This window comes from Malus sylvestris, chromosome 9, assembly GCF_916048215.2.
Source record: "Malus sylvestris chromosome 9, drMalSylv7.2, whole genome shotgun sequence".
NCBI lineage: Eukaryota > Viridiplantae > Streptophyta > Magnoliopsida > Rosales > Rosaceae > Malus > Malus sylvestris.
In genome coordinates, this window is record NC_062268.1 from 608594 (window position 1) to 636163 (window position 27570).

At 39.0% G+C, this 27570-nt stretch overlaps 2 protein-coding genes and 1 long non-coding RNA gene across 3 annotated transcripts; 1 reads left to right on the forward strand and 2 right to left on the reverse strand.

Annotated features, from left to right (window-relative positions):
• Positions 1-4020: 4020 nt before the first annotated feature.
• LOC126582016 (uncharacterized) lies at positions 4021-6687 on the reverse strand. The gene has a single exon (XM_050245978.1). The coding sequence runs from the start codon at positions 6605-6607 to the stop codon at positions 5780-5782; it is 828 nt and encodes a 275-aa protein (XP_050101935.1). The 5' UTR covers positions 6608-6687; the 3' UTR covers positions 4021-5779.
• A 7968-nt stretch (positions 6688-14655) lies between these two features.
• LOC126583830 (truncated transcription factor CAULIFLOWER A-like) lies at positions 14656-26700 on the forward strand. Its single transcript, XM_050248354.1, has 6 exons — positions 14656-15280; positions 22957-23038; positions 24878-24942; positions 25026-25125; positions 26003-26044; positions 26165-26700. The coding sequence occupies exons 1-6, from the start codon at positions 15096-15098 to the stop codon at positions 26324-26326; spliced, it is 636 nt and encodes a 211-aa protein (XP_050104311.1). The 5' UTR covers positions 14656-15095; the 3' UTR covers positions 26327-26700.
• LOC126583831 (uncharacterized) lies at positions 22903-24927 on the reverse strand. Its single transcript, XR_007609842.1, has 3 exons — positions 24838-24927; positions 24353-24507; positions 22903-23156 (listed from the first exon to the last, which is right to left on the reverse strand). It is a non-coding gene; the product is annotated as an uncharacterized LOC126583831 (long non-coding RNA).
• Positions 26701-27570: the final 870 nt, after the last annotated feature.

Genomic DNA, 27570 nt, shown 5'->3' on the forward strand with positions numbered 1-27570 from the left:
TTTGTAAAAGTTTCACTTTATTACCAAGTACCAACCAACCGAAACAAAGTACACATATAAACAACAAAAGGCAGAAACAAAGGCAGCCCCAAGTACACGTATAAACAACAAAAGATGGGCCAGAAACAAAATAAAACACAACAGGAGCCAATCAACAGATAGGCCCAAACCAAAGCTACACAACAGAGTCTGGAAACTTCTATTATATTCCCCGCCTCCCTTGCTCTACAAGATCCATCCAATACCTTTCCCACCACCAAGCATTGCCTCATTGGATGCACCTTCCAACTCCTATACGCTCCTCGAGCACTGCCATAAATCCGTGGAAACTCACGAATGACACTGCCGGTAAAAGCAGACAACATAGAGAAAGTGGTGGTGTTGGAAACACCCGAGCCGGTGTAAATATTGGAACTCTACACACGAACTCAACATTATGCATGGCAAAAGTTCAGAATATGAATGATTTAGGAAAAGGGATGCCCACAAAGGTAGAGGAACGGAAGATATTAGTAAAGCAATAGGAGGAACAACACAGTAGAAACCAAGAAAAAGAATAGAAAGAAAGAAACGGGGGTAAGGCGACCAATCTGAGCCGAAGCTAGGGTCTGCGCCACCGTGAATTTCTGCAGATTAAAAACCTCACACTAAAATGAGAAGAACTCTTACCACTGAGAGAAAGACTCACTCGAAGAGAGAGGGATTTTGTTAACTATTAAATAGCTTTGTTTGAGCTATTATCATTTAGCCCCTTTTTTCAAACCAACAACAACAACAACAACAAAGCCTTTTCCCACTAAGTGGGGTCGGCTATATGAATCCTAGAACGCCATTGCGCTCGGTTTTGTGTCATGTCCTCCGTTAGATCCAAGTACTCTAAGTCTTTTCTTAGAGTCTCTTCCAAAGTTTTCCTAGGTCTTCCTCTACCCCTTCGGCCCTGAACCTCTGTCCCGTAGTCACATCTTCGAACCGGAGCGTCAGTCGGCCTTCTTTGCACATGTCCAAATCACCGGAGCTGAATTTCTCTCATCTTTCCTACAATTTCGGCTACTCCTACTTTACCTCGGATATCCTCATTCCCAATCTTATCCTTTCTCGTGTGCCCACACATCCCACGAAGCATCCTCATCTTCGCTACACCCATTTTGTGTATGTGTTGATGCTTCACCGCCCAACATTTTGTGCCATACAACATCGCTGGCCTTATTGCCATCCTATAAAATTTTCCCTTGAGCTTCAGTGGCCTACGACGGTCACACAACACGTCGGATGCACTCTTACACTTCATCCATCCAGCTCGTATTCTATGGTTGAGATCTCCATCTAATTCTCCGTTCTCTTGCAAGATAGATCCTAGGTAGCGAAAACGGTCGCTTTTTGTAATCTTCGCTAGATTGCTCCGGTCATTAGTGTGGATAAGTATATAAATGGATAGAGATAGGAAAGCAAACACAAGATGTACGTGGTTCACCCAGATTGGCTACGTCCACGGAATAGAAGAGTTCTCATTAATTGTGAAGGGTTTACACAAGTACATAGGTTCAAGCTCTCCTTTAGTGAGTACAAGTGAATGATTTAGTACAAATGACATTAGGAAATATTGTGGGAGAATGATCTCGTAATCACGAAACTTCTAAGTATCGGAGTGTGGTGTCGTCTTGACTTGCCTTATCTGTCTCATAGGTAGATGTGGCATCTTCTCTGGAAGTACTCTTCCTCCATCCAGGGGTGATATCTTTAACTGGTGGAGATGCACAAGGTAATGTATCAATTTCACTTGAAGCTTACTTGTAGTTTCAGGCTTGGTCAAGCGCGATACAAACCATGTAGTAGGAGTCCCCCAAGTCGCCGAGCTAAGGGGTCTGCTGAAAGAGGTGACAGACAAGGTAAGCAATCAGAGCTCCGATTGATTGTTCACCTTCTCCCCATCTTGCAGCAGCATGAAGGATAAAGAGAAGAAAAATGAGAAGAGATGATATGAGATACTTTTGCTTTTGAAGAAGTAACTTTCCACAGGCTTATTCTTGAACTGAGCTGGAGGGTTTTCTGGTTTCCTCCAGAGTATAAGGCCGACTGAAGAATTTGAGGGTCAAAACAAGTCCATCAAATCTAGAGTACGTTCCACCCTGCTGATATGGGATACTTTTGCTTTTGACAGAGTAATGGATGTATCGGCACGTGTGCTGTTACGCTTGTCTCCACATGCTTCCTTGTATCCTTCGCACTTGCCCTATCTGTTCCTCAAGCAGATGCGGAATCTTCCCTGGAAACATAAGATGTTGAAGATGAGTACTCGAGAGCAATGCCAGGTAAGTAATCAGGTAAGGGGTTCCAGGCAGTCAGTTCCTGGCTGAAAGCTTGATTCCAAGTGCTGACTGATTGCTCTCTTTCTCCTTGTCTTGCAGGTAAAAACAAGGCCAAAGGAAAAGACAGGGAAAAAGCATGATATGGGATACTCTTGCTTTTAACCCTGATGATATGAGATATTCTTGCTCTAGTATAGCTTGTTTGCAGAGGTATTATCGGGGGGAAAGAAAGCTGAATATTTCGAAAGGATTCGTTGGGAGTGCCCTCTCAGATATGATGAAGGGTTGAGCATTTTTTCAGGTCTGCCTGTCCGTTGGGGATGGAGGTCGACATATATAGGAGTCTCCCTAACAACAAGTAGTAATGCTATTCCTTTACCCTGCTTGGTCATAGCACGGTAGTGGGAACTGCCAGTTTCACATGTTTTAACTCTGTCAGAGCACTTTGAAAAAGTGGTCTGTGGTATCTGGCTCTCGAGATTCGGAGAACGATGCCTCTTCGATTTTTGAGAAAGCAATCATGCTGGGGGTCTGGCTCTCGAGATTCGGAGAGCAGTGTATCTTCGATTTTTGAGGAAGTAATCATGTTGGGAGTCTGGCTCTCGAGATACGGAGGGCGGTGCCTCTTCGATTTTGGAGCAAGCAATCCTGTTGGGAGTGTTGTCTCGAATGTGAGTAAAGGTTGGGCATGTTTGCTAGTCTACCTTGCCACGAAGCACAAAGGTTGACACACAGGGACTTTCCAATTATCCAGCAATGGTACTGTTCCTTTACCCTCTCTTCGCTTTTGAGAAAGTAGTCATGTTGGGAGTCTGGCTCTCGAGATTCGGAGGACGGTGCCTCTTCGATTTTGGAGCAAGCAATCTTGTTGGGAGTGTTTTCTCGAATGTGAGTAAAGGTTGGGCATGTTTGCTAGTCTACCTTGCCACGAAGCACAGAGGTTGACACACAGGGACTTTCCAATTATCCAGCAGTGGTACTGTTCCTTTACCCTTGTGGGTAATAATATGGTAGCTAGACCTTCAAAATTTATGTGTCTAAACTTTGTTAGTGCTGTTTCTTTGCTATTCTTTTACCTTTCTTGGTCAGAGCGATGTAGTGGGAGCTGCAAGCTTCACGTGCTCAACTTTGGCAGAGAACTTTGGCAAAGTTATCTGTGGTACCCATGAGCTATTGTTGCGTGTGGGAAGTGGGTGATTGAACAGTAAGATTCATGTGCTTTCTACTTCACCAGAAGTCTTCGACAGAATGCCCATAATTTCTGCAAAGCTGAGTGTGCGTGTGACAGGTGCTGACAAGGCTAGAAAAGTAGGTGCCTCTTCGATTTCTGAGATCGGCCCTCGTGGTCTCTGAGCAGCCCAGCTTTTGAGAAAGCGAGCGCCTCTTCGATTGATTCGGAGAACGATGCCTCATCGATTTTTGAGAAAGCAATCATGCTGGGGGTCTGGCTCTCGAAGATTCGGGGAGCAGTGTCTCTTCGATTTTTGGGAAAGTAATCATGTTGGGAGTCTGGCTCTCGAGATTCGGAGGGCGGTGCCTCTTCGATTTTGGAGCAAACAATCTTGTTGGGAGTGTTTTCTCGAATGTGAGTAAAGGTTGGGCATGTTTGCTAGTCTACCTTGCCACAAAGCACAGAGGTTGATACACAGGGACTTTCCAATTATCCAGCAATGGTACTGTTCCTTTACCCTCTCTTTGATTTTTAAGAAAGTAGTCATGTTAGGAGTCTGGCTCTCGAGATTCGGAGGACGGTGCCTCTTCGATTTTGGAGCAAGCAATCTTATTGGGAGTGTTTTCTCGAATGTGAGTAAAGGTTGGGCATGTTTGCTAGTCTACCTTGCCACGAAGCACAGAGGTTGACACACAGGGACTTTCCAATTATCCAGCAGTGGTACTGTTTCTTTACCCTTGTGGGTAATAATATGGTAGCTAGACCTTCAAAATTTATGGGTCTGAACTTTGTTAGTGCTGTTTCTTTGCTATTCTTTTACCCTTCTTGGTCAGAGTGATGTAGTGGGAGCTGCAAGCTTCACGTGCTCAACTTTGGCAGAGAACTTTGGCAAAGTTATCTGTGGTACCCATGAGCTATTGTTGCGTGTGGGAAGTGGGTGATTGAACAGTAAGATTCATGTGTTTTCTACTTCCCCAGAAGTCTTCGACAGAATGCCCATAATTTCCGCAAAGCTGAGTGTGCGTGTGACAGGTGCTGACAAGGCTGGAAAAGTAGGTGCCTCTTCGATTTCTGAGATCGGCCCTCGTGGTCTCTGGGGAGCCCAGCTTTTGAGAAAGCGAGCGCCTCTTCGATTTCTGAGATCGGCCTTCGTGGTCTTTGAGCAGCCCAACTTTTGAGAAAGCAAACGCCTCTTCGATTTCTGAGCAGGCGCCTCTTCGATTTCTGAAGCTCCGTCGAGTGCAGATTTTTATAGGGGCTGGCATTAAGTTCCAAAGCACACTTGAATCTCCACCAGTAGAAGCTTCATTCTTGCACTTCTAAGATCTTGATTTGTCCGACCTCTTCTCTCTTCAACACCTTTGAAAATGTCTGGCCCCTCCGACCGTCGTTTTGACTTGAACCTTGTTGAAGAGGCAGCCCCGCCTTCTCCAGACAACATATGGCGCCCATCCTTCGTCTCCCCTACTGGTCCTCTTACCGTTGGGGATTCCGTGATGAAGAATGATATGACCGCTGCGGTGGTGGCCAGGAACCTTCTCACTCCCAAAGATAACAGACTACTTTCCAAACGGTCTGATGAGTTAGCTGTTAAGGATTCGCTGGCTCTCAGTGTTCAGTGTGCAGGTTCTGTGTCTAATATGGCCCAACGCCTATTTGCTTTAACCCGCCAAGTTGAATCATTGGCGGCTGAAGTGATGAGTCTCAAACAGGAGATTAGAGGACTCAAGCATGAGAATAAACAGTTGCACCGGCTCGCACATGACTATGCTACAAACATGAAGAGGAAGCTTGACCAGATGAAGGAAACTGATGGTCAGGTTTTACTTGATCATCAGAGATTTGTGGGTTTGTTCCAAAGGCATTTATTGCCTTCGTCTTCTGGGGCTGTACCGCGTAATGAAGCTCCGAATGATCAACCTCTGATGCCTCCTCCTTCTAGGGTTCTGTCCAGTACTGAGGCTCCAAATGATCCCCCTCCGGTGCCTTCTCTTTCTGGGGCTCTACCGACTGCTGAGACTTCTCCTAAGCAACCTTTGTGAAGGCTCCCTCTTGTGTGTTTATTTTGACTCATGTATATGTACATATTTGTAGCTTATCGGGGATATCAATAAATAAGCTTTCCTTCATTTCAACGTATTGTGTTAAATACACCAAAGCCTTCTTCGCTAAGTTCTTTGAATTTTCTTTTGTTGAAGCTTGTATGTTGAAGCTTTCTGAGTGGAGCATGTAGGTTGGGGTAGTGTTCCCTTAATTTCCCGAGTGAGGAAAACTTCTCGGTTGGAGACTTGGAAAATCCAAGTCACTGAGTAGGATCGGCTATATGAATCTTAGAACGCCATTGTGCTCGATCCTGTGTCATGTCCTTCGTTAGATCCAAGTACTCTAAGTCTTTTCTTAGAGTCTCTTCCAAAGTTTTCCTAGGTCTTCCTCTACCCCTTCGGCCCTGAACCTCTGTCCCATAGTCGCATCTTCTAATCGGAGCGTCAGTAGGCCTTCTTTGCACATGTCCAAACCACCGTAACCGATTTTCTCTCATATTTCCTTCAATTTCGGCTACTCCTACTTTACCCCGGATATCCTCATTCCTAATCTTATCCTTTCTCGTGTGCCCACACATCCAACGAAGCATCCTCATCTCCGCTACCCCCATTTTGTGTACGTGTTGATGTTTCACCGCCCAACATTCTGTGCCATACAGCATCGCCGGCCTTATTGCCGTCCTATAAAATTTTCCCTTGAGCTTCAGTGGCATACGACGGTCACACAACACGCCGGATGCACTCTTCCACTTCATCCATCCAGCTTGTATTCTATGGTTGAGATCTCCATCTAATTCTCCGTTCTTTTGCAAGATAGATCCTAGGTAACGAAAACGGTCGCTCTTTGGTATTTCTTGATCTCCGATCCTCACCCCTAACTCGTTTTGGCCTCCATTTGCACTGAACTTGCACTCCATATATTCTGTCTTTGATCGGCTTAGGCGAAGACCTTTAGATTCCAACACTTCTCTCCAAAGGTTAAGCTTTGCATTTACCCCTTTCTGAGTTTCATCTATCAACACTATATCGTCTGCGAAAAGCATACACCAAGGAATATCATCTTGAATATGTCCTGTTAACTCATCCATTACCAACGCAAAAAGGTAAGGACTTAAGGATGAGCCTTGATGTAATCCTACAGTTATGGGAAAGCTTTCGGTTTGTCCTTCATGAGTTCTTACGGCAGTCTTTGCTCCTTCATACATATCCTTTATAGCTTGGATATATGCTACTCGTACTCCTTTCTTCTCTAAAATCCTCCAAAGAATGTCTCTTGGGACCCTATCATACGCTTTTTCCAAATCTATAAAGACCATGTGTAAATCCTTTTTCCCATCTCTATATCTTTCCATCAATCTTCGTAAGAGATAGATTGCCTCCATGGTTGAGCGCCCTGGCATGAACCCGAATTGGTTGTCTGAAACCCGTGTCTCTTGCCTCAATCTATGCTTAATGACTCTCTCCCAGAGCTTCATTGTATGACTCATTAGCTTAATACCCCTATAGTTCATGCAATTTTGTACGTCACCCTTATTCTTGTAGATAGGCACCAAAGTGCTCGTTCGCCACTCATTTGGCATCTTCTTCGTTTTCAAAATCCTGTTGAAAAGGTCAGTGAGCCATGTTATACCTGTCTCTCCCAAAAGTTTCCACACTTCGATTGGTATATTGTCTGGGCCTATTGCTTTTTTATGCTTCATCTTCTTCAAAGCTACAACCACTTCTTCCTTCCGGATTCGACGATAAAAGGAGTAGTTTCTACACTCTTCTGAGTTACTCAACTCCCCTAAAGAAGCACTCATTTCATGTCCTTCATTGAAAAGATTATGAAAATAACCTCTCCATCTGTCTTTAACCGCGTTCTCTGTAGCAAGAACCTTTCCATCCTCATCCTTGATGCACCTCACTTGGTTTAGGTCTCTTGTCTTCTTTTCCCTTGCTCTAGATAGTTTATAGATATCCAACTCTCCTTCTTTGGTATCTAGTCGTTTATACATATCGTCGTAAGCCGCTAACTTAGCTTCTCTGACAGCTTTCTTCGCCTCTTGCTTCGCTTTTCTATACCTTTCACCATTTTCATCGGTCCTCTCCTTATATAAGGCTTTACAACATTCCTTCTTAGCCTTCACCTTTGTTTGTACCTCCTCATTCCACCACCAAGATTCCTTTTGGTGTGGGGCAAAGCCCTTGGACTCTCCTAATACCTCTTTTGCTACTTTTCAGATACAACTAGCCATGGAATCCCACATTTGGCTAGCTTCCCCCTCTCTATCCCACACACATTGGGTGATTACCTTCTCTTTGAAAATGACTTGTTTTTCTTCTTTTAGATTCCACCATCTAGTCCTTGGGCACTTCCAAGTCTTGTTCTTTTGTCTTACTCTTTTGATATGTACATCCATCACCAACAAGCGATGTTGATTAGCCACGCTCTCTCCTGGTATAACTTTGCAATCCTTACAAGTTATACGATCCCCTTTCCTCATTAGAAGAAAATCTATTTGTGTTTTTGACGACCCACTCTTGTAGGTGATCACATGTTCTTCTCTCTTCTTAAAGAAGGTGTTGGCTAAGAAGAGATCATATGCCATTGCAAAATCCAAGATAGCTTCCCCATCCTCGTTTCTCTCCCCAAAACCATGGCCACCATGAAAACCTCCATAGTTGCCTGTCTCCCTGCCCACGTGTCCATTTAAATCTCCTCCTATAAATAACTTCTCCGTCTGAGCAATTCCTTGCACCAAGTCTCCAAGATCTTCCCAAAATTTCTCCTTCGAACTCGTATCCAACCCTACTTGAGGTGCGTACGCACTAATCACATTGATAAGTTCTTGTCCTATTACAATCTTGATTGCCATGATTCTATCTCCTACCCTCTTGACATCTACAACATCTTGTACCAAGGTCTTGTCCACGATGATGCCAACACCGTTTCTCGTTCTATTTGTGCCCGAATACCAAAGTTTAAACCCTGAGTTTTCTAGATCCTTTGCCTTACTACCAACCCACTTAGTTTCTTGTAGGCACATAATATTTATCCTTCTCCTCACCATAACTTCCACTACTTCCATAGATTTTCCCGTTAAGGTTCCTATATTCCACGTTCCTAAACGCATTTTGCTCTCTTGAACTCTACCCTTTTGTCCTAGCTTCTTCACCCTCCCCCGTCTAATAGGATCAAAGTACTTCTTTTGTGTGTCCCGAGTAAAGTTGATAGGAGCATATGCTCCCAAACAACTTTGAGTGGAGTCGTTCGAAAAGAAGTTTCTATGGCCCCCTTGCTCATTTAACACTGCATCCGGGTGCCGATGGAGATACAGCGACCCTTGCTCACTTATCACTGTGCTCGGGCCACACAGCGCGCCACTTACGGGTGACGCCCTAGCTTTAGCGCGATTTTGTTCTGGATTCATTTTCATAAGGATTCGACGTGATCATGGAGTGCCGGCTGTCGACTACCTGACGCCCTCCCCCTCCTCCTTTATCCGGGCTTGGGACCGGCCATGTAAGACATAGGCGGAGTTAGCCCCCTTTTTCAAACCAAAAAAAAAAAAAAAAAAAAGCTTATTTGGAATGGACTTGGATTGTCTGTTCTCCCCATCCCATGCTTTTTCCATCCCCTCTTATTTTTGTGATCACGGTTAAACCACGTCAACATTTTATATTTCCATTACTTTTTGTCTTATTATTTTTATAAAAAAAATCAATATAAAATGTTGACGTGGTTTAACCGTGACCACAAAAAATATGAGGGGATGAGAGGGGCATGAGATGAGGAGGGCAGACAATCCAAGTCCATTTGGAATTTAGGACAACTTTGAATTCAATTTCGTGATAATCTGGAGCTCGACAAAAGAATTTCTATTAAAGTTTTTAAATTCTTAGTTGAAAACTTAATAGGTGAAAATGAAACATCGTAATGATTTATTTTGTTTACTGTTGCTTTTTCTTTCTAAAGTGGAATTAAGAATCCTACTTTGTCCTCTCCTTTTACTCTTTAGGCTGTGGATCTTACGGTCCTACCTTACAATTTTAGGTAAAAAATCATTTCGGTACTACATGGTTTTCAGTTTGTTCTTCAGGTTAATTTTTTATATTAATTTGGTCATTGTGTACCTTCCATTGGTAATAATGATTGTTTTTCCCTAAGTTGACCTTATTTATTCCAATGTGTGCTCATTTATGTGCGGCTCATGAGCACATTAATATTACTGAATTTGAACAAACGATCAAAACATAAATATGTACACTAAAACATAAGGATTAAATTGACAATTTTTCAAGTTAAAAATTCGATCGAACCACAAAAATCGCGGTGGGCGAATAAGCTGCTAGAACATGCAACATATACTTATCAGTCAAATGCAACTTATTAAGATTCAAGCTATTGTAATTTGCAGCTATGTTGATACTCAAAGTTGATGTTAAATTATTGCCTTATTGGTTCACTTTCCAAATACTAGGCGCTACCTCTCTTACCGTTTCTGTGAAAGCATATATTCGTGTCAAACATACTATACTAGCCCAAGGATGGATTAATTAAAGGAAATTTTATCAAAAAGCTCTCGGTACTGTTCATTTTAACAAAAATCATATTTTTACACTAAAAAGTTAATGATACTATTCACTTTACCCTTTATTTTGTCTTTATCGTTAAAATTTAAAATTTTCAAGCTCTTTTCATTAGTTTTCCTTTAATTTAAAAGGGAATAAAGCCACAATCATCAAAACTAATTAGCAATGGAAAGGAACGCAATATTCTTGTGTAAAGTTTTGCAAAATTCCTTAATCTTTGGTGAAAGATAACTCTTCATATCCTCACAAATTACACACATATGAGCACGATAAAGCAAATTGAAGCCCCTACATTCTTAGAGTCAGTAGTGCAACAACCTTGGAGTTGGATGGGCTCCTAGTCCGACCTACTTCTTTTCCGACATGGTTTGAAGTAGCTTTTAAAATGGGTGATAGAGATTTCAATTTTCACAAAATATACCGTAAGATTTTAAAATTATACGATTTATACATTTGCTCTCTTTAAACGTTTAATCATCATCAAATTGATGAGTTTTTCTATCAATACAATGCAACACGTAACTAACATAATATCCCATGTAAGAGTCTCAAAGTTCACAATAACATCCGAATCATCACACAGCCAATTAGACTGCATGCAAAAAATGATACAACTTCTATTAAACCTAACATTTTTTCCCGTATGACCTATTGGGTTGTGAATCCGGCCACTGAGATGGACGGCGGCAATAGGCCCAAAATGGCCATGGGGTCCAAAAAACAATCATGCCTTGGTGTATGCCGGTGCGAAATGTTGGGCTAACCCTAACGTACGCCGACTATACCAGCAACTGTTGACATCACTGGTGTCAGTCCAATTCAACAAAAACCGCCGTCATGGAATTTTGTCCTACCGCCTTCTCTCTTGAGATAACTTCAGGAATACGTTTCCCCTTTCTCTTTCTTCCTTATCGATTCATTCCAAGAACGCATGCCACATATACCCCCAGTCGAATGCCAAGTGTACGTACCACAAACTGGATTATATTCTATATATCGGTATATATTTTGGCTATCTGAAACACCATGGAAAAACTCATGTACAGGGGATTTTTATCTGTATTTTATGCAAATAAGTAACGCAGTAATACGATTGACGTGCGAAAGAATATTTTTACAAATAACTTATGAACTGTGACAACCATAACATAATTGGATTTTAGGCTTTGAAAGTTTTACACATCTGTATCAGACGATAAATTTTACATAAGTAAATTTTATAATTGAAACTTTTACACATCTGTATTAGACGATAAATTTTAAATAATTAGATTTTATACTCTCAATTTTGTCAATCGAACACCATATTATATCCGTTACAAATAGTTAAAGAAAGTGAGAATATATCTCGTTTGACCACCTAAATAGAAAAAAATCTAAGCTCAGGAATTCAAGGCCAATTTTAAGTGGGGTTCCACTCTGTTAAGGATGGACTAGGACAGCAGCAAAACAAATTTGGTGTGCACTGTGCAGATCGAGTTGAGAGAGAGTAAGGAGAGAAGATGTCGTGGAAAGAGCACACCAAGGTGGGCAGAGGCTCTTTGGGCACAGCAGATCTGGACTCCCCATCCCCCACCACGAAAACCGACGGCCAATACCAAAACAGGATAAAATTTGATGTACGTAAATATGGAAAAGGATGAGGACGTGGTTGATGCGACAAAAGCTTGTTTAAAATATCGAATAAATGAAAATACAAATATGTAAATTTATGAATATATTTATATCAGTTACTTTAGATTAAAATTATAAAAATTTGCAATATGTAGTATATTAACTTATCGGATTTAGTATAAGATTTTAGAATGAATTTCGAGAATAATGAGTTCACAAATAATCTATTTTCTCACCGGTTTAACATAATCATCTCATTCTATAAAAATATTAATTTTAACCAATATCAAACATAGAGTTAAAAAACACCTGAATAAACTAAAATTACACATTTCTTTATGTCATGTGAGCTTATCAAGGCACAATATAAAAGGTTTACTAGACGGCTAGATATGCACAAATGATGTTTGTGAATTCTATAATCTAACTATTCAAACGCATATACATTTTATACTTCGGTGTAATCCTAGTAGTATATTTATAAATTTTTAGAACCGATTAAACATGTAATTGATCAACAGTCACATAAGATTGAAATTTTTTTGGTGAACTGGAAATCACATTACCAAGGTAAAGATGCCAAAAATTTACAAACGAGGCGTACATAGAGGCAAGCAACTACTAGCTGAAAAATAAAGTCGGGCAACGCAAGGGGATGCAGATTGAAAGTACGCTACAACCTATGCTAATACAAAAGTTTAAGGAGGGCATGGAAGCCTATCGTTGTTAAGTACATGAACAAGGGAAGATGGGGGCCAATCGACCCAGGTGTAATCACACATCTCCCAACATTGTCGCGACGCCAGATGGTTTGACGCCATATTAGCTGATCTTGGGATCCAAGACCAGCGACAGTCTTGAAAGGACTCTCCAAGCTTCTTGCTCTTGATCAAAGCATGAAAGGCCTCCCAACTACCATTTGTCAGAACATTCCTTAGGCAAGAGATAGATTCTAGTGAGTCAGACTCAATAATCACCGAATTTAAGCCCAAGGGAACGCCTAACTCATAGCCTCGCACCCCTTTAGAATAGCCATTGCCTTTGCAACTGCCACAAAAGAAGCATGGAGACTATACCTTCCTGTTGTCACAAACATACCATCAGAATCCCTTACAACCGCTCCAACAAACCTCGAGGTGGAAGAAGGCGCCCGGCTTGCATCCACATTGTACATAAAGAATTGTACATTATCAAATACTACTTAATTCAAAAAAAAAAAAAAAAACTACTTAACTAATCACGTGATCAAACTACCTTTATTTCTATTGCACAATGCTGAAACCAAATAGAAAGTTTACCTTTTAATAAAATAACGGATTTGGATCCCATCCGGATCCAAATTTATAGGGATCCTAAGGATCTTTATATCTGAGTCATTCATCATACATCGAGCAGTAAAAATCATTTGAATTTTATTATTTAAAATTAAACACAAATAGTACCTAACGAAAACTGACCGTACGATATAGTATATACGATAAATGTCTAGGATGTGAGGATTCATAGAATCCCCATAAAGAGGATCCAGAGAGGGTCCTCATCCTAAAATAACTTTAGTTTGTTCTAAAAATTGCCGAAAAATGGCTTCCTCAACTCGCACCTGCCAGTTCCCTTGGTGATGTTCGGGCTAGATCTGTCCTTTGCACAACTCCCTAGGGCCTTGCCTGTCGGGCAAGGTTTACTATTTGATGTGATGCAATATGAGTTTGCTATTAGTTTGAATGGTGCCCTTGTGGGGCATTTGTTAGGCCTTGAGACTCACAATCAAAACTAATATAAATATGAGCGTGCCACTATTATCTTTTGTATAACAAATTGTTCTTTTTTGTTTTTTAACTGGGTTGATTACTTGTGCCACAAGTTACTTAAACTTCTTGATCTTACAAGGTTGTTACATATGAGTTAAGTCTGTATAAAATTCTTTTTCTTGCCTTGTAAACAAAGACTTTTACTCATGATATTATATGTCCAGATAAAAGGAGTTTAAGGCCCTTCCAACTATTTATTTGATTACAGTTAACACTAAAGACGTAAGGTTAATTAGTTTAGCTAGATTAATCACAAATGAGTTTGGAAAAGCAGTTGAAAATGGTTTACAACACAAAGACAAATGCATTAAACAACAGATCTACTTTACGTAAGTACAAACAAAAGAGACTCGGCCATGATTATAACATTGTCAGGCAAGGTTCATCCTCTTGCAGCCACTTCTCATTGTGTTTTACAAGGGTTGTAATATTTGGGGAATAAAAGGTAAAGCGAGTTTACAAAAAAGGGATTCGATACTACAATGTTAGGAAAAGTAGCTGAGCTTCTAAAACTTGACAAAAGATGGCTTTCTATGACTAAAAGAACAAAGTTTGGACAAACTAAAGCTTTCTGTTTTCTTGCTTGTCTGAGGGTAAAGTGCGATGTCTTTTGATTGATTGGTTTAGTGTTTTTGTCTCTGAGGTCTCTTGCTGCTTTTATAGACATTTTAGCCCAACTGTCCAAGCTTTGCCTTTTAGTGATGTCCTCCGGAACGTGGTGAGTCACCATTTTTATTTACCCATCCACACCCTTGAAAAGTACTTTTTGCTGGGGTGAGCTGCCCTCTGTCGCACATCACTTCTAACATAGGCTTGTTGCCTATTTCTTGGCAAAAATAATTTTTAATTCTTCTTGGGCTGTTACCTTATCCGAGCCCAATTCTCCCTTTGGATTTTGTATTCTTGGGCCTTCACTCTCACCAAGTCCAACTTTAAATATCCGCTCAAACACCAAAAACATCACTTTCCTATTTTGCTCGGGTACATTTCCAATTTTGTCCTAGAAACCAAAATAGTAATATTTACATTAATTCAGCTGTAGTTGGTGTTTCAAATAAAAACACGTTATATAGTACGACTTCCAATATCTCCAAGAGTATCTATCCTCTGCTTCTCCCTCTATATATATAATATCTCTCTCACTCTCTCACTCTCTCACTCTCTCTCTTTCTTTCTTTTGAGTACTATCCTCCATTCAAAATATCTTCACCGAGTCGAACCGAGTCGACACACCCGAGTTGAATAAGCTACAGAAAGGAGAAGAGAGACAGGGTCGGTCAGTTTTCATGTTAAAACGGTAAATTCCTTGAATGGAAATGGTATCCAACAACACAAGTACAACAAAGAAGCAACAAGCAACGGCTGGGAGGAGTTACCGACTGACTGACTAAACTATCAGAGATAGAGCAAGCCGGTGGGGATTCTAATTTCTGTGTAATTAGAAGAAACCCCTCTTTCCTTTTCTTTTCTTTCGAATCCGCTGCTACTTCTAGGGTTAGGGTTTTACATAGAGAGAAACAAGAGAGAGACAGACAGACAGACAGACAGAAATTGAGATCAAGCGAAGAGCAAGTAATTAATGGGGCGAGGGAAGGTGCAGCTGAAGCCAATCGCCGACAAGATCAGGCGGCAAGTGACGTTTTCCAAGCGGAGGAGCGGACTTATCAAGAAGGCACGTGAGCTGTCCGTGCTCTGCAGCGTGGAGGTCGGCCTCGTCATCTTCTCCGCCAAGGGGAGGCTCTACGAGTTCTGTAGCGCCGAGAGGTACGCCCCCTTTAATTTCTTCTTCCTTCCAAGTTTCCACCGCGAATAATTCTTTAGCAAATAGGAACGGGCCAGCTGGCTCTCGAATGATCTTTTCTTCCTTCTTCTGTATGTATCCCTCTGTAGTGCTAGGCTGCTATGTAATTAAAAAATTTACCAATCAATGGATCCATTTATTTTAGTTTTTTATTTTTATTTTTTATTTATTAATTTTATTTTTTATTTTCTGTTGTTGTGTGTGTCATCTTTTCACAACTTCTGTATAATTTTAGTTTGTGTATATCCTCGTCCCTTTGGGGATATGGATGGAAATTTGAAAGAACAAATATCGTTCCCGTATATCTTTAGCTTTCGATATTCTTTGTCCTTGCTTACAGATATGCTTTGTCCTTTGGTTACAAGTGAGAGTTTCGGATTCTGAATTTCCAGCCTTCTCCTATCCTACGCTTCCCATGGTCGCCATTGGACCAAATATCCCACTGACTTAGCTTTCTGTATTATTATTATTATTATTATCATCATCATCATCATCTTCTTACCTCATCCCATGCATGCATGTACAACACTATGGTGTATGTAGTATACAACAGAATAACTGGAGCATCCATCGTCAACCGTTGATAACGTGAACATCTTTATAGCTACGTAATATATATATTAAGATTGAAGCGATCGAAAGATGGTCATCATTAAAGTAATTAAAGTAAGTATTAAAATATGGGTTAGCAGAACCGCCACTTCTCTATAATATGTTTGCATGTCACTATACTACCGACAGTGGTGTCCTTAGAGTAGGGCATAGCTTCACTCTCTTCAAGGGGCCTGTCCTGTGGAGGACCCGAGTTGCTGTTATATGAGTACTATAGATATAGTTAATAAGATAGTGAAGACTCGTACTATACATATCTAGCTAATATTATCCTTTTCTTTGTATCTAGTTCTTACCTAAATAATGTGTGATTCAAATTTACACTTTGATTATTGACTCCAGTAGGACAATAGAACATTGCTCTCTGACTTGAAAAACAATCACATACCTCATCTTATCATCGACTACTTATCACGTACCTCAACCTTTCATAGATTGTCTAATCACATCTAATTTGTGAACACGATGTGATATGGAATCCAAAGTGTGGAAGGGGAAGTAATACTAGCTCTCATAGGTATCTAAAATAGCGAATATTCAATATAATCAACATTTGATCCGATAGGACGTTGTGTGTGATAATTTTTTTGTATGTTGAGATTATAGTACGCACTCATGTATTAATTGTTGTATGTACTGTAAGTCAAATTAGTTTGTGAGTGAATTTATAATACCACGTCAACATGTCAAGTGGTATTTTCATTGCATGAAAGAATTCATTCGATAATTCACTGAAATAGTGTAGGACGATATGTTGAGATGATAAGGATAAGTTTCCATGCATAAGGAGTGCTATGGTAAAGTTAGAGTAAATTGCCATGCATGCACGTCGTGGGCATGTCTGAGTTGAAGTTTGTTTCGCGGCATGACGTGAGTTGGCGAAGCACGTAGTAGAATGGATCATCAGAGCAGTCAATGTCTACTTTTAAGCATATCTGATATCGTATTATAGGGTTAATAGGAGGTGAAGGTCTCCGTCTATTCGTTCGATTTGCACGATTATTGGTGACTTTTGCGTCTAAGAAGTAATTAATTAGCTTGCTCGGGTTTGTTAACCATCTTGAACTTAAAAATAAAAAAATTTAAAAAAATATTAAAGTTGCCCTGTAGTAAGTATATTTGTATAATGATGTTAACTACGAGAATTTAAACATCAACTCTTTCTGCAGAAAGAAGAAAGATGTAGTCAATTCTATGAAGGGCGAAGGTACATAAGTTTATAAAGTTCAATAAAATCTTACGTAGTGTTATAAATATATACCTAGGAAAGAAAGGACCAAGATCAAAATCTACTTCTATATATCGTACTAATATAACTAACTAATATACCTAAGACAAAGGACGAAGATCAAAATCTACTTGTATATTCTTATAATATATGTTGATGCACAAAATCGAGTTGACTTTGGAACAGTGTAAAGTATCAGGGTATGATATTTGCAAGGTTGCTTCGGTCACCAAGTGTGTAAAGAGATAGATAGGGAAGCAAACACAAGATATACGTGGTGCACCCTAAGTTGGGCTACATCCATGAGGGTAGAGCAGTTTTCACTAGTAATATAGAATTTACATGATACCAAGGTTCAAGTACAATCATCATTCGTGAGTTCTAATAATGAATTAAGTACAATAATAGCATTATAATTAATTGTAAGATAATGATCTCCTTTTATAGTTGAGGAGAGTTGCATGCTTCCGTCCGCGGTCAGTGTGGACTCTAGGAGTTTTATTCTGATGTTAACACGTTAAGCATTGTAATTAGTCTCCTGGTTGGAGAAAAACTCTTGTACTTCGGTGACACCCCCTCAACATGAATCCTTCAGTGGATCTCTGAATGTATAAAGTTGACCGGTGCTCGGTAGTTTCGAGATTGGTGAAGTATGATACAAACAATACTCTCGAAATTACCGGCATCCATCAACTATATACCTTCAGAGACCCACTGAAGGATTCGTGTTGAGCATTGTTGCCGAAGCACAAGAGGTTCTCTCTAACCAAAAGGCTAACCACAACGCAACACGTGTCAACATCAGAATAAAAATCTTAAGAGTCACATCAACAGCGGACACGTGACTCTCCTCAGCTATGAAAGGAGAATATTGTCCAATAAATTAATCCCTAATGCTATTATTCTACTTAATTCATTATTAGAACTCACTAATGGTGATTGTGCTTGAATATTAATGACAACTCCTCTACCCTCATGGACATATAGCCCAACTTAGGATTAACTACATATATTTGGTGTTTGTTTTCCTATCTCTATTTACAAAATACTTAACACTTGGCGACCGAAGTAACCTTTCGAAGATCATATACATTGATTATACGTTGTTCCAAAATCAATTTGATTTTTTGCATTAACAACATACCTAAAAGAAAGGATCAAAATCTATGGCATCATTGTTTTTGAGAAGAGATTATCTCCGAATCTCTTTCACCAAGGCCACCGGATCAAGTGATCCGGACCTTTCAAACTTCATCAAACGGTAAAAAATTATTGTAGCTTTTAAGTGGTCAAAACAGGTGGGCCGTAGGATGAAATTTGAAAGGTTCAGATCACTTGATTTGGTAACCTTGGTAGAAGAGATCCGGAGAGGATCTCTTTTCTTTGTTTTTTATGTTGGATATGGCATCATCATTAAAAAAAACAAGAAAATAAAATCTACTATAAAGATGACAATCTAATTAATTTTCTATAAAAAAATATGCTTTTATAAATCCTTTTAATTTTTTTTTTTTTGAAAACCAATCCTTTTAAAAAAAAAAAAAATCGTCTATTACATATGATCTGACTATAAATGTGAAATTAACTAGTATTTATAGGAAAGAACTTTAAGCGTATACTTCATAAAATACAATATATATGTAGATAAGTTATGCATGCATCTAAATAATGTGTATGATGATAATCCACTGACATAGTTAGCGTCCTAGCTTGACCTCATACCTCATAGTCTGCCATCTGGCGTAGAGTAAAGCCAAACCAAATAGTAATTGAGGAATAATTCAACTCCTCACACACTTATTGATGTGTTCGTAAATTTTCAAGCTTAAAACATAGACAATGTAATTAATGACATAGAGCATAGAGGATAGTGAGGATTCACACATGGTCAACTTGCTTTAATACTACGAAAGAAGTTTGACGTTCCACCTTAAAACAACTGATTAGAGGGATCAACTTAGCTCCTTATAAACCTTTGCATGACAAGAAGGTTTTTACATATCCTTATGTGGTATAATTGTTCACAAAGTCACACATACCGTAACATGTGACTACACTCAAACCAAATACGTGGGAACACATCAAATGAATGAGCACATGTGACTGTTGACAACACATATTAGGTAATATATAGTATGTGTGACCGTTTTCACACGTGAGCCAAAGTATTACGATACAATTAAGAAAATTTGAAGAATAGTCCAACTCCTTCTAAAGCCCTTACAAGGTTTATTAACTTTATGATGTGAGACAATATTCTCCAAACCAAGTACTCGATTGCATACCACGTCGTGAACGTCCCTTGGTCTACTATTTACATTATTTTTGCCCCAAACTTAGAGCCCGTTTAAAAATATTCCTTCAGAAAATACTTTTGCTCATAAACACTTTTATTAGAAGCAATTAAAAAGTTCAAACAAATTCAAGTGCTTCTTAAAAATGCAGTTGGAACTCTTGAAGAAGCACTTGGTAGGTGTTTTTTTCATAAAGGCTTTCATAAGTGCTTTTAAAATGTAAAAGCATTAGCTTTTCATGTCACACATTATTAAAACTTCACTTATCATCTGAAAGCGATTTTAGATATTCCTAAAACACTTTCAAGATATGCATTAAACTGCAATGTGAAGTTTAGATTTAATGTTTATCTCCAGTGGAGCAGTATAGGGATAAGGCCCAACTATTTGATCCATCAGTTCTCCCTTGAATCAAGTTTTCATCCTTGGCCCGTTTATCTTGAAGTGTTGCCGTAATGGTCATGGCATTCACATTACATTGAATGGTGAAATACCAACAACAAAGTCTTATTCCTATACTGCCGTAATGTTTATAACCTTCTTGGGGGATTTACCATATGCATGGAATGGTGAAATACCAACAACAAAGTCTTATTCTACTAAGCGGGGATGGTTGTATGAATTCTACAACGTCAGTGGGCTCGGTTTTACACCAAGTCGTCGGTTAGCTCCAAATACTTCATGTCTTTTCTTAAAGTCTCTTTCTAAATCTTCCTAGATCTTTCTCTATCCCTTTTACCTTGAGCATCTGTCTCATAATGCATGCAATGGTGAACACCTAAAATTCGTATTCTTCTAATAGTTACATGTATAGGCTTTGTAGGCACCGTCTTACTTCGATACTACTAAGGGAAATGTCTAATATATAGGTCTCATAATGGAGAGAGAGAGAGAGAGAGAGCAGCCCTCATGAGTTTTTAATATCTTTTTTCTTTTAATAAATGATATTATCTATACTAGAGAGAGGGAGTGTGCTTAGCCTCACAATGGGCTAGTAATAATATGAAAACACTTACAAGGGAAGAGGAATATTACTAGACTTGTAATACTAAGTGGGTACATGAGGTTTTATGAAAACACTAGTCGCATAAATTAGTCGGACAACTTTAAACCTACAACAAGGATACAAGAAAGAGCTCCCATAAAAAATAAAGAAAATGGATGAAAAGACTAGTTAGTTAATAAGGGATTGAGAAAGTAATGAAAAAGACAAAAACACATTGTCATGAAACTCATTTCCTCTTTTTCCAAAGAGAATCGATCTTTAGAGATTCTTCCAACTCATATGGGTTAACATCCACCAAATGTCATTCTTTGTAGAACAAAATTCTACTTCTATCCCTATTGTTTCAATTTTATTCTGTTTTGGTCCCTATTGTTTCCTATCATGTTTCAATTCAAGGATATCTATTAATTTTAGCTCTGATACCAAGTTAGATTATAAACGCTCAATGCACAATCAATTGGAAATACGTGGAAACGTCAAGTTCTTTTAAGTACTTAATGCAAAAGATACTCCCAGCATGCCACAACTCTCACTTACCTAGGAGCAAGTGTTTTTGTTTGTCCTAAGATGTGCTTAACCTACTATATATATTATAGTGTAAGTATCTAAAATACAATTGGCAATCGCGACGAGGTCCAAAGGACCTTTTAATATCTAATGCCAAACTTTCATCTCTAATGTGAGATACTCTCAAGGACACACACAAAAGTCGAGGTTCATAGGTTAGAATTTCATATCTATTTGGAACATGGCTAAACTAGAAGGGAATATGGACATGTGTTGGAGAGTTGACCCACCGTGAAAAAAAGAAGCTTTATCTTCATTGCTTATTTATCTTGTACCTTTTTGCTCTTGACAATTGATTTAGGTTGGATACTCACAATCTAATATAGTATCAAAGTTGCTATTCTTAAGTCCAATCATCACTCATTACATTTTTCCATTCGGTGTTTTGAAAGGGTCCGTGTTGCTATTCTTAATTCCCACATGAAAGGGTCCGTGTTTTGAAATTTTATACAATAGAAAAGGAAGCTTTGACCTACCTCTTGTGTCCATTCGGTTTTCCACAAGTTTGTGAATATTGGTGGTCGAACTCATTCACTAGCTTGCTCGCAACAAATGGAATCGTAGCAAAAAGACAACGCTTGAGATCCGGACTCACTTGAGGGCAATTAGATTTTGGAGTTTAATGCTTTTGGACCACGAAGGAGCTAGCATTTAAATTGCGAATAATGACATTTTGAATTGGGATAGCTCCAAGCTCGCCATGTGAAGATTGTGACTTAGGCTATGCTTGGATTAGGAATTTGCAAGTGTCAAGCAATTTAGGTTATATAAGTTAGAAATGCTCTACAACATAGTAGACGAAGGATTTTGAATGAGTTAGATACAATGCGTTAAGGTTATGTTTGTGTGAGGAACTTGCAAGTTCTAAGGGATTGAGGCCGAATTGTAAGAGAAAGACTACAAAATGGGAGAGGTAGGGGTTTAGAAATATAATTCATTGGTATTACAAATATATGTGAGAAGGATTTTCAAATCACTTTTGGAATGATCATTAGCATACGATACATGCTTTTGTAATGACTAAAAGAGATGTACAAATGGTTACTTCATATGAGTCATTTCTTAATACTTTGTTTATCGTTATAATGATCATATACTGTATTTCAAATTCCTCATACTAATAGTACGTAGTACATTTTTTTCTTTTTTTTGTTCTAAATCCCTTGATATCTCACATGCATGGACTCCACTATTAGGAATAGTAAGCCGATTTCGTTTTTTTTTATTTATTAAAAGATCATTGAAATGTTTGACATGAGTAAGGAGTGGACCCCTTTTGAGGCTTCATATATTTGCATTACATAGCCAGCCCTAGGCCTCCTTTTCTATACGGGTGTGTGTTGAGAGTAACAATTTTAAATCCAGAAAATGAGATGTTTTGCATGTGCTTATAAGTAATTGACCTACTCTCATATTACCAATTGGTTTGTGGTGTAACCTCAACTTCTTCATGGTATCAAAGTAGGTTGTCTCATGTGTGAAGCTCAGCGGCCACACGCTCTTGATGTCACCCTATTTGAAAAACCCGCAACACCCGATGGAGCGTGTTGAGAGTAACAATCCCACATCGAAAAAAGTTGAAACCTTGCATGTGTTAATAAGTAATTGGTCTACCCATCATATCACTAATTGGATTTATAGTGAAACCTCAACTTCTTCTAGGGTTTTGGAGTTGGGGCGTGTCTGTTTGTGCATGCTTCTTGACAATTAGACTTATTTACGAAATTCCACATTTCTTAATTCACTGTTAATCACTAGCCCTAGATGTTTTATTTCAATTTAATCCTACCTTTTAGATGAATTATATTCGTTCAAATGGCATCTTTTGTCGTGTAAGTATATCATGGATTATTTGTTTCTGTCATGTTAATCAGTGCATAAAATAATCTTGCTTCTGATATATATATTTTTTCTTGTGACCCTTATCTACAGTTTTGAAAAGCTTCTGGAGCGTTACCAGGTACATAATGATGAGGAGATTGCTGCTGCCAAGACTGCTGATGGTACTGACAAGGTTAGTCAAACGTTTAACCCTGCGTAAAATGAACAGGATTATATCCTTGTAGTTAACAATTCTTGTTATTTTCACTTGTAAGATGTAATCTTCTTTGAAACCTTAGTATATGAGAAACCTGCCAGGAATCAAACACGCAATCACCATCTGAGCAAGATTGGATTAATAAGCATACTTATCAACAGTGTGTGAATTTGAAATCATAAATTGGATTCACCTATATGTTAATCTACCAAGTTATCGAGCTCGGTGAAAAACTAAGTTTGATGTACGTTGTTGGTCAAATTTTTATCCATTTAAGCTTTTGTGGTCACTGTCTACATGGTAACACAGCCCACCTTGCAAGTGTCCTGTATTAGCTCCCCTCCCCAACTTCACTGTTTGTTTGTAAGGTGCAGGTGAAAAAGTAAGCTTGTCCATTGCTTCCCAATTATGTGTAGTTTCACTCCATAACTGTGAGAATCGGAAGATTTGTTCCCCAGAGCTTATTAGAAGTTGGGGCCTCTGCCCTTATTTCCAATTGATCTCAGGATTAAACTTCCACTTCCTTCATGGTATCGGAGTTGGTTAGTCTATATGTGAAGCCCAAAGGCCATACCTGTTCTAGGTCACCCGGTTAATTTGTCCATGCGTTGTGCTTTAAGTTTCATCAATGTTAGAAGGTGTGTGAGGATGAGACGAGTTCCTTCTAGTCACAACCTATTTAGGAATAGACAAAGTCTTTGTCGTTGTAGCCTTATTTCGGGAGTCCAACTTGGCTCACATGTAAAACTCTATGATCACATGTGCTCCAAGTTACTTCATATGTGTTGTCCACATGATTAGCTTGACTGCCTCTAGACATTGGAGGCATGTGAGGATATGCGAAAGCTATTTCTTAGAAAGTTAAGGGTGAAGCTCAACTTCTTCCATGATATAAGTGCAACTTAGCCCACTTTTGACCTTACCCAGCCACACGTGCTCAAGCGAGTCCTTCGATTTCAATATGTGATGCTCCTATGTTTTACTTGATCGTCGTCACACGTGAAGCACATGTGAAGATATAGAAAGGTGTCTCATATTGAAAAGTTTAGAAATCCTAAACATCCTTATAATGAGTTAGACTACTTCTCCCGTAATCTCAACTTCCATCATAGTATAGAATAAGTTATCCAACATTTGAAGCCATATGGCCACATGTGCTCCAAATCAGATACTGTTCTTATGTGTTGTGCGAACCTTGCTACAGGTGAGGAGCATGTGAAGATGTGAAGATGTGAAACTTTGTAGAGTTAAGAAACCTTGCATAAGCTTATAAGAGGTTGGCCTACTTACCCCCTGCCATTAGGTTTCCTGATAGAATCTCAAGGCCCGTCATTGCGGTCGCTTCTTAGTCTCCAGATGCTCTCAAGCCCTTGCCCTTGTGTTAGATGGGGAGTACCAATTGCTTCCCAATCATGCCTAATTTCACTCCACCAATGTGTTAAACTCTGCCAAGCCAATGTGGTAAACTCTGTCAAGTCTCAACCAACTCTACTAGTCTTCTTAACCTACATCATGCATGATTTTTTCCTTGATTTAATTTCTAGTATGTCTTGTCACTCTAAATGCGATACTTTGCACCTCAATAAATATGAAAAATATCATTTTCCATTCTTTTTAACAGAAGTCACTCTTAACATTTGTATCAGATCCGGACAACCAATTTACTGTATTTGTTAGGACTTAAAGTTTTGTATCACTGTCAAAATAATTACAAAAGCCAGTAGCAATACTTTCAGCCTATGTTCTCTGGATAAGAATGGAGGTTTATCATTTACCACATCGTCTCTTCTCACATCCTGCTAATCTCGGCTGCAGAACCATAATTCAGAAAGCAGTGGTCTCCGCACAGGCGCTAACCGATCTCTGAAAATATTTAAACGGTAAGTATCATGTACAGAAGCTTCATTACATTGCACCCACGTGACTTATATCTGATGACTTATATCTGATTATGTTCTTGCAGCGATATGGAAACACAAGACATTGATAATCTAGATGTTCCAGAGCTCACCCAGCTTGAGAAGGAATTGGATGCAGTTCTACGACAAACAAGATCAATAAAGGTTTGTTAACTAGTTCGTATTCTGGTTTACTGAGACAGAACATGGAAAAAGAACCTAAAAATAGCATTATGGTTTCACTCAGACTGGTTTCAATGGCTCAAGTACCTATTTTCGAATACAAACCTGCATATATAGTTTCTTTTTCTTGCTGGGATTTCGTCGATGATCAATAATGTTTGAAATGTCTCTTCTCTTTTGTTATATGCTATTGTCCTTGAGTTTTGGAAGTGGTAAATCCTGTGAAGAGTATTAATTTCTGGACAATTGTGATGGTAGTAAGTTCTGTTGTTTCCATGATATCCAGGTGTTTCTTCAGGTTTTGAGTAAAGTTTGAACTACAAAATATATGATTCATCCATATTAGCGAGATTGTCTCTCTCCAAAATCTCTCCGTAATCTTCTAGATTAGGTTCACTGTATGTTGTAAATTTGTGAATGAATGAAAAATAAAAGTCCTTTTTCTTCACAGTATCAGCTTAGATTTAGGCTCTCTCTCATCAGACACCCTAGTCGATCCTCCCTGTTCAATCTTATGGCTAACGTACAATTCTTCCTCATCTTTCTCCCCTGCCCCAGTTCACTTTTCCGGCCCCAACACAGCCAGTTTTATCCATGGCACTGTACTTTTATGTGTAACGGGGAAAGGGGTTCTAATCTTTCTCCCCTGCCTCATTTTTGTTGCTTCATTTTTTTGTTGTGTGTACATTAAGATCGACTATGTTGGTTCACTTAATATTTTTCTTATATTCTCAGTTGTTTGATCACTGAATTTCTGCTGGTGCCATATTTATATCCATATTTTCTACGTCACTGAATTGTAATTGGTGCAATTGATATGTTGGTGTAAATATTTATGCATGGCTCTAAATCTGAACAGGAAAAACAGATGAAAGAAGAGAAGGTTCGCTTGGAAAATGAGGTATATAAATATAATTATATATTTGTGGAGTTGTTGAAGAAATTAAGGTAGAAATTGTGACAGAAAAGCAAGTTAAATATATACCTAGTACTCAGTCACTTGATGGCTTTAATTTTTCAGATTGCAGCACTGAAGCTGAAGGAGCAGCAGAGCAAGGACCGAGCTGCCGATGAGGAAGCGGATCGGCAGAGCACTTCCGCCGCTAATAACACCACCACCACCACCAACAACAGCCGCAGCAGCGAAGACTATGTTCCGGCCACCATACTACAGTTGTTTTAACTACTTTTCCAGGGGTGTAGGCAACTTATGTACTATATTGTACATGTGGCAATAACTCAGGTTGCCCTGTCCACCAACTGCGGTGACATCTGTCGAGACTGAGACGTCCCGCCGAGTGGACCCCGCCGCTCTGTGTTTGAGATTATGTGTCGTGTGATATCGTGTATGACTTGTATTAGCTCCACTTGACTTTGTAATGTAAGGACACTATGTTTTATTATTATTATTATTATTATTATTATTATTATATTTTAATATTTATGTATTTGGGTACGTGTGTACACGTAGTGTTTAAAATATTGATGGCTGTGAAGATATCTGTAAATTTGTGAAATATTGACGGATATATTGATATCGGTTGCTTTTGATGTAAATGATATGAATTTAAAATGAAAATTTAGGAAATGTCAAACACTGATTTAGATGAAATATAACAATTTTTTCTATTTAACTGATATGTCAGAAATATGGACGAAATATGTCGATCTTAGCAAGTATGTCTTGTGCAAGTATGATCTATGAATTGAGACTTACAAAATAGAGAGTTCAGATCGTTGAAGTTCGTTGCAGAATGTGTCCCACACATAATTCTCATTTTTTGAATAAAATGAGGATCACTTCCCTTAAAGGGTATGTATTTTGTAACTATATTATGTGATGGTTGGTAATTAAATCTTATTTACTGATTTTAAAGAAAGAATTTAATCATCAATCATCACATTGTATGGTCTGAAAATGAACCAATAAGGACTGAAAATGAACCACTAAGAAATCGATCACATCATGTTGGTGGAGTTGCTTTGCCACTCAAAAACAAACGTGACCACAATATCAGACCCTACACATTTGTTCAAAACATACGAAATCAACCCAACAAGAGATCCTCTCCTCGGTAGATGGAGAGGATCCTCCTGACCAGGCCCATCGGACCGTTCATTTTTTATCTAACGGCTATAATTATTATAACTTTTAGAGGGGCTCCCTGTTTGTAGCCGTTGGATAAAAAATGAATGGTCCGATGTGTCTGGTCAGGAGGATCCTCTCCATCTGCTCAGGAGAGGATCCTGGTCCTTGGAAAATAAAACCTCTTCACTGTCGGTCCAATAAAAAAAGGGGAACAAAATACACCCCTCTCCCGTGTTGGGCTGTTGGATTGCTAACAATTAAAGGCAAAATTGATGAGACTTGTATGGCCCAACATAATTCAGACATGGAATCTTCTACATGTGGGCCCAGATCAAGAT

What these genes read in the sequence shown, in the direction of transcription:
- LOC126582016 (XM_050245978.1), bottom strand. Translation starts at nt 6,607, where the DNA reads ATGGATGAGTTAACAGGACATATTCAAGATGATATTCCTTGGTGTATG.
- LOC126583830 (XM_050248354.1), top strand. Translation starts at nt 15,096, where the DNA reads ATGGGGCGAGGGAAGGTGCAGCTGAAGCCAATCGCCGACAAGATCAGG. An exon ending in TCTCTGAAAATATTTAAACG is followed by an intron (nt 24,943 to 25,025) that starts GTAAGTATCATG and finishes ATGTTCTTGCAG; the next exon opens with CGATATGGAAACACAAGACA. An exon ending in GACAAACAAGATCAATAAAG is followed by an intron (nt 25,126 to 26,002) that starts GTTTGTTAACTA and finishes AAATCTGAACAG; the next exon opens with GAAAAACAGATGAAAGAAGA.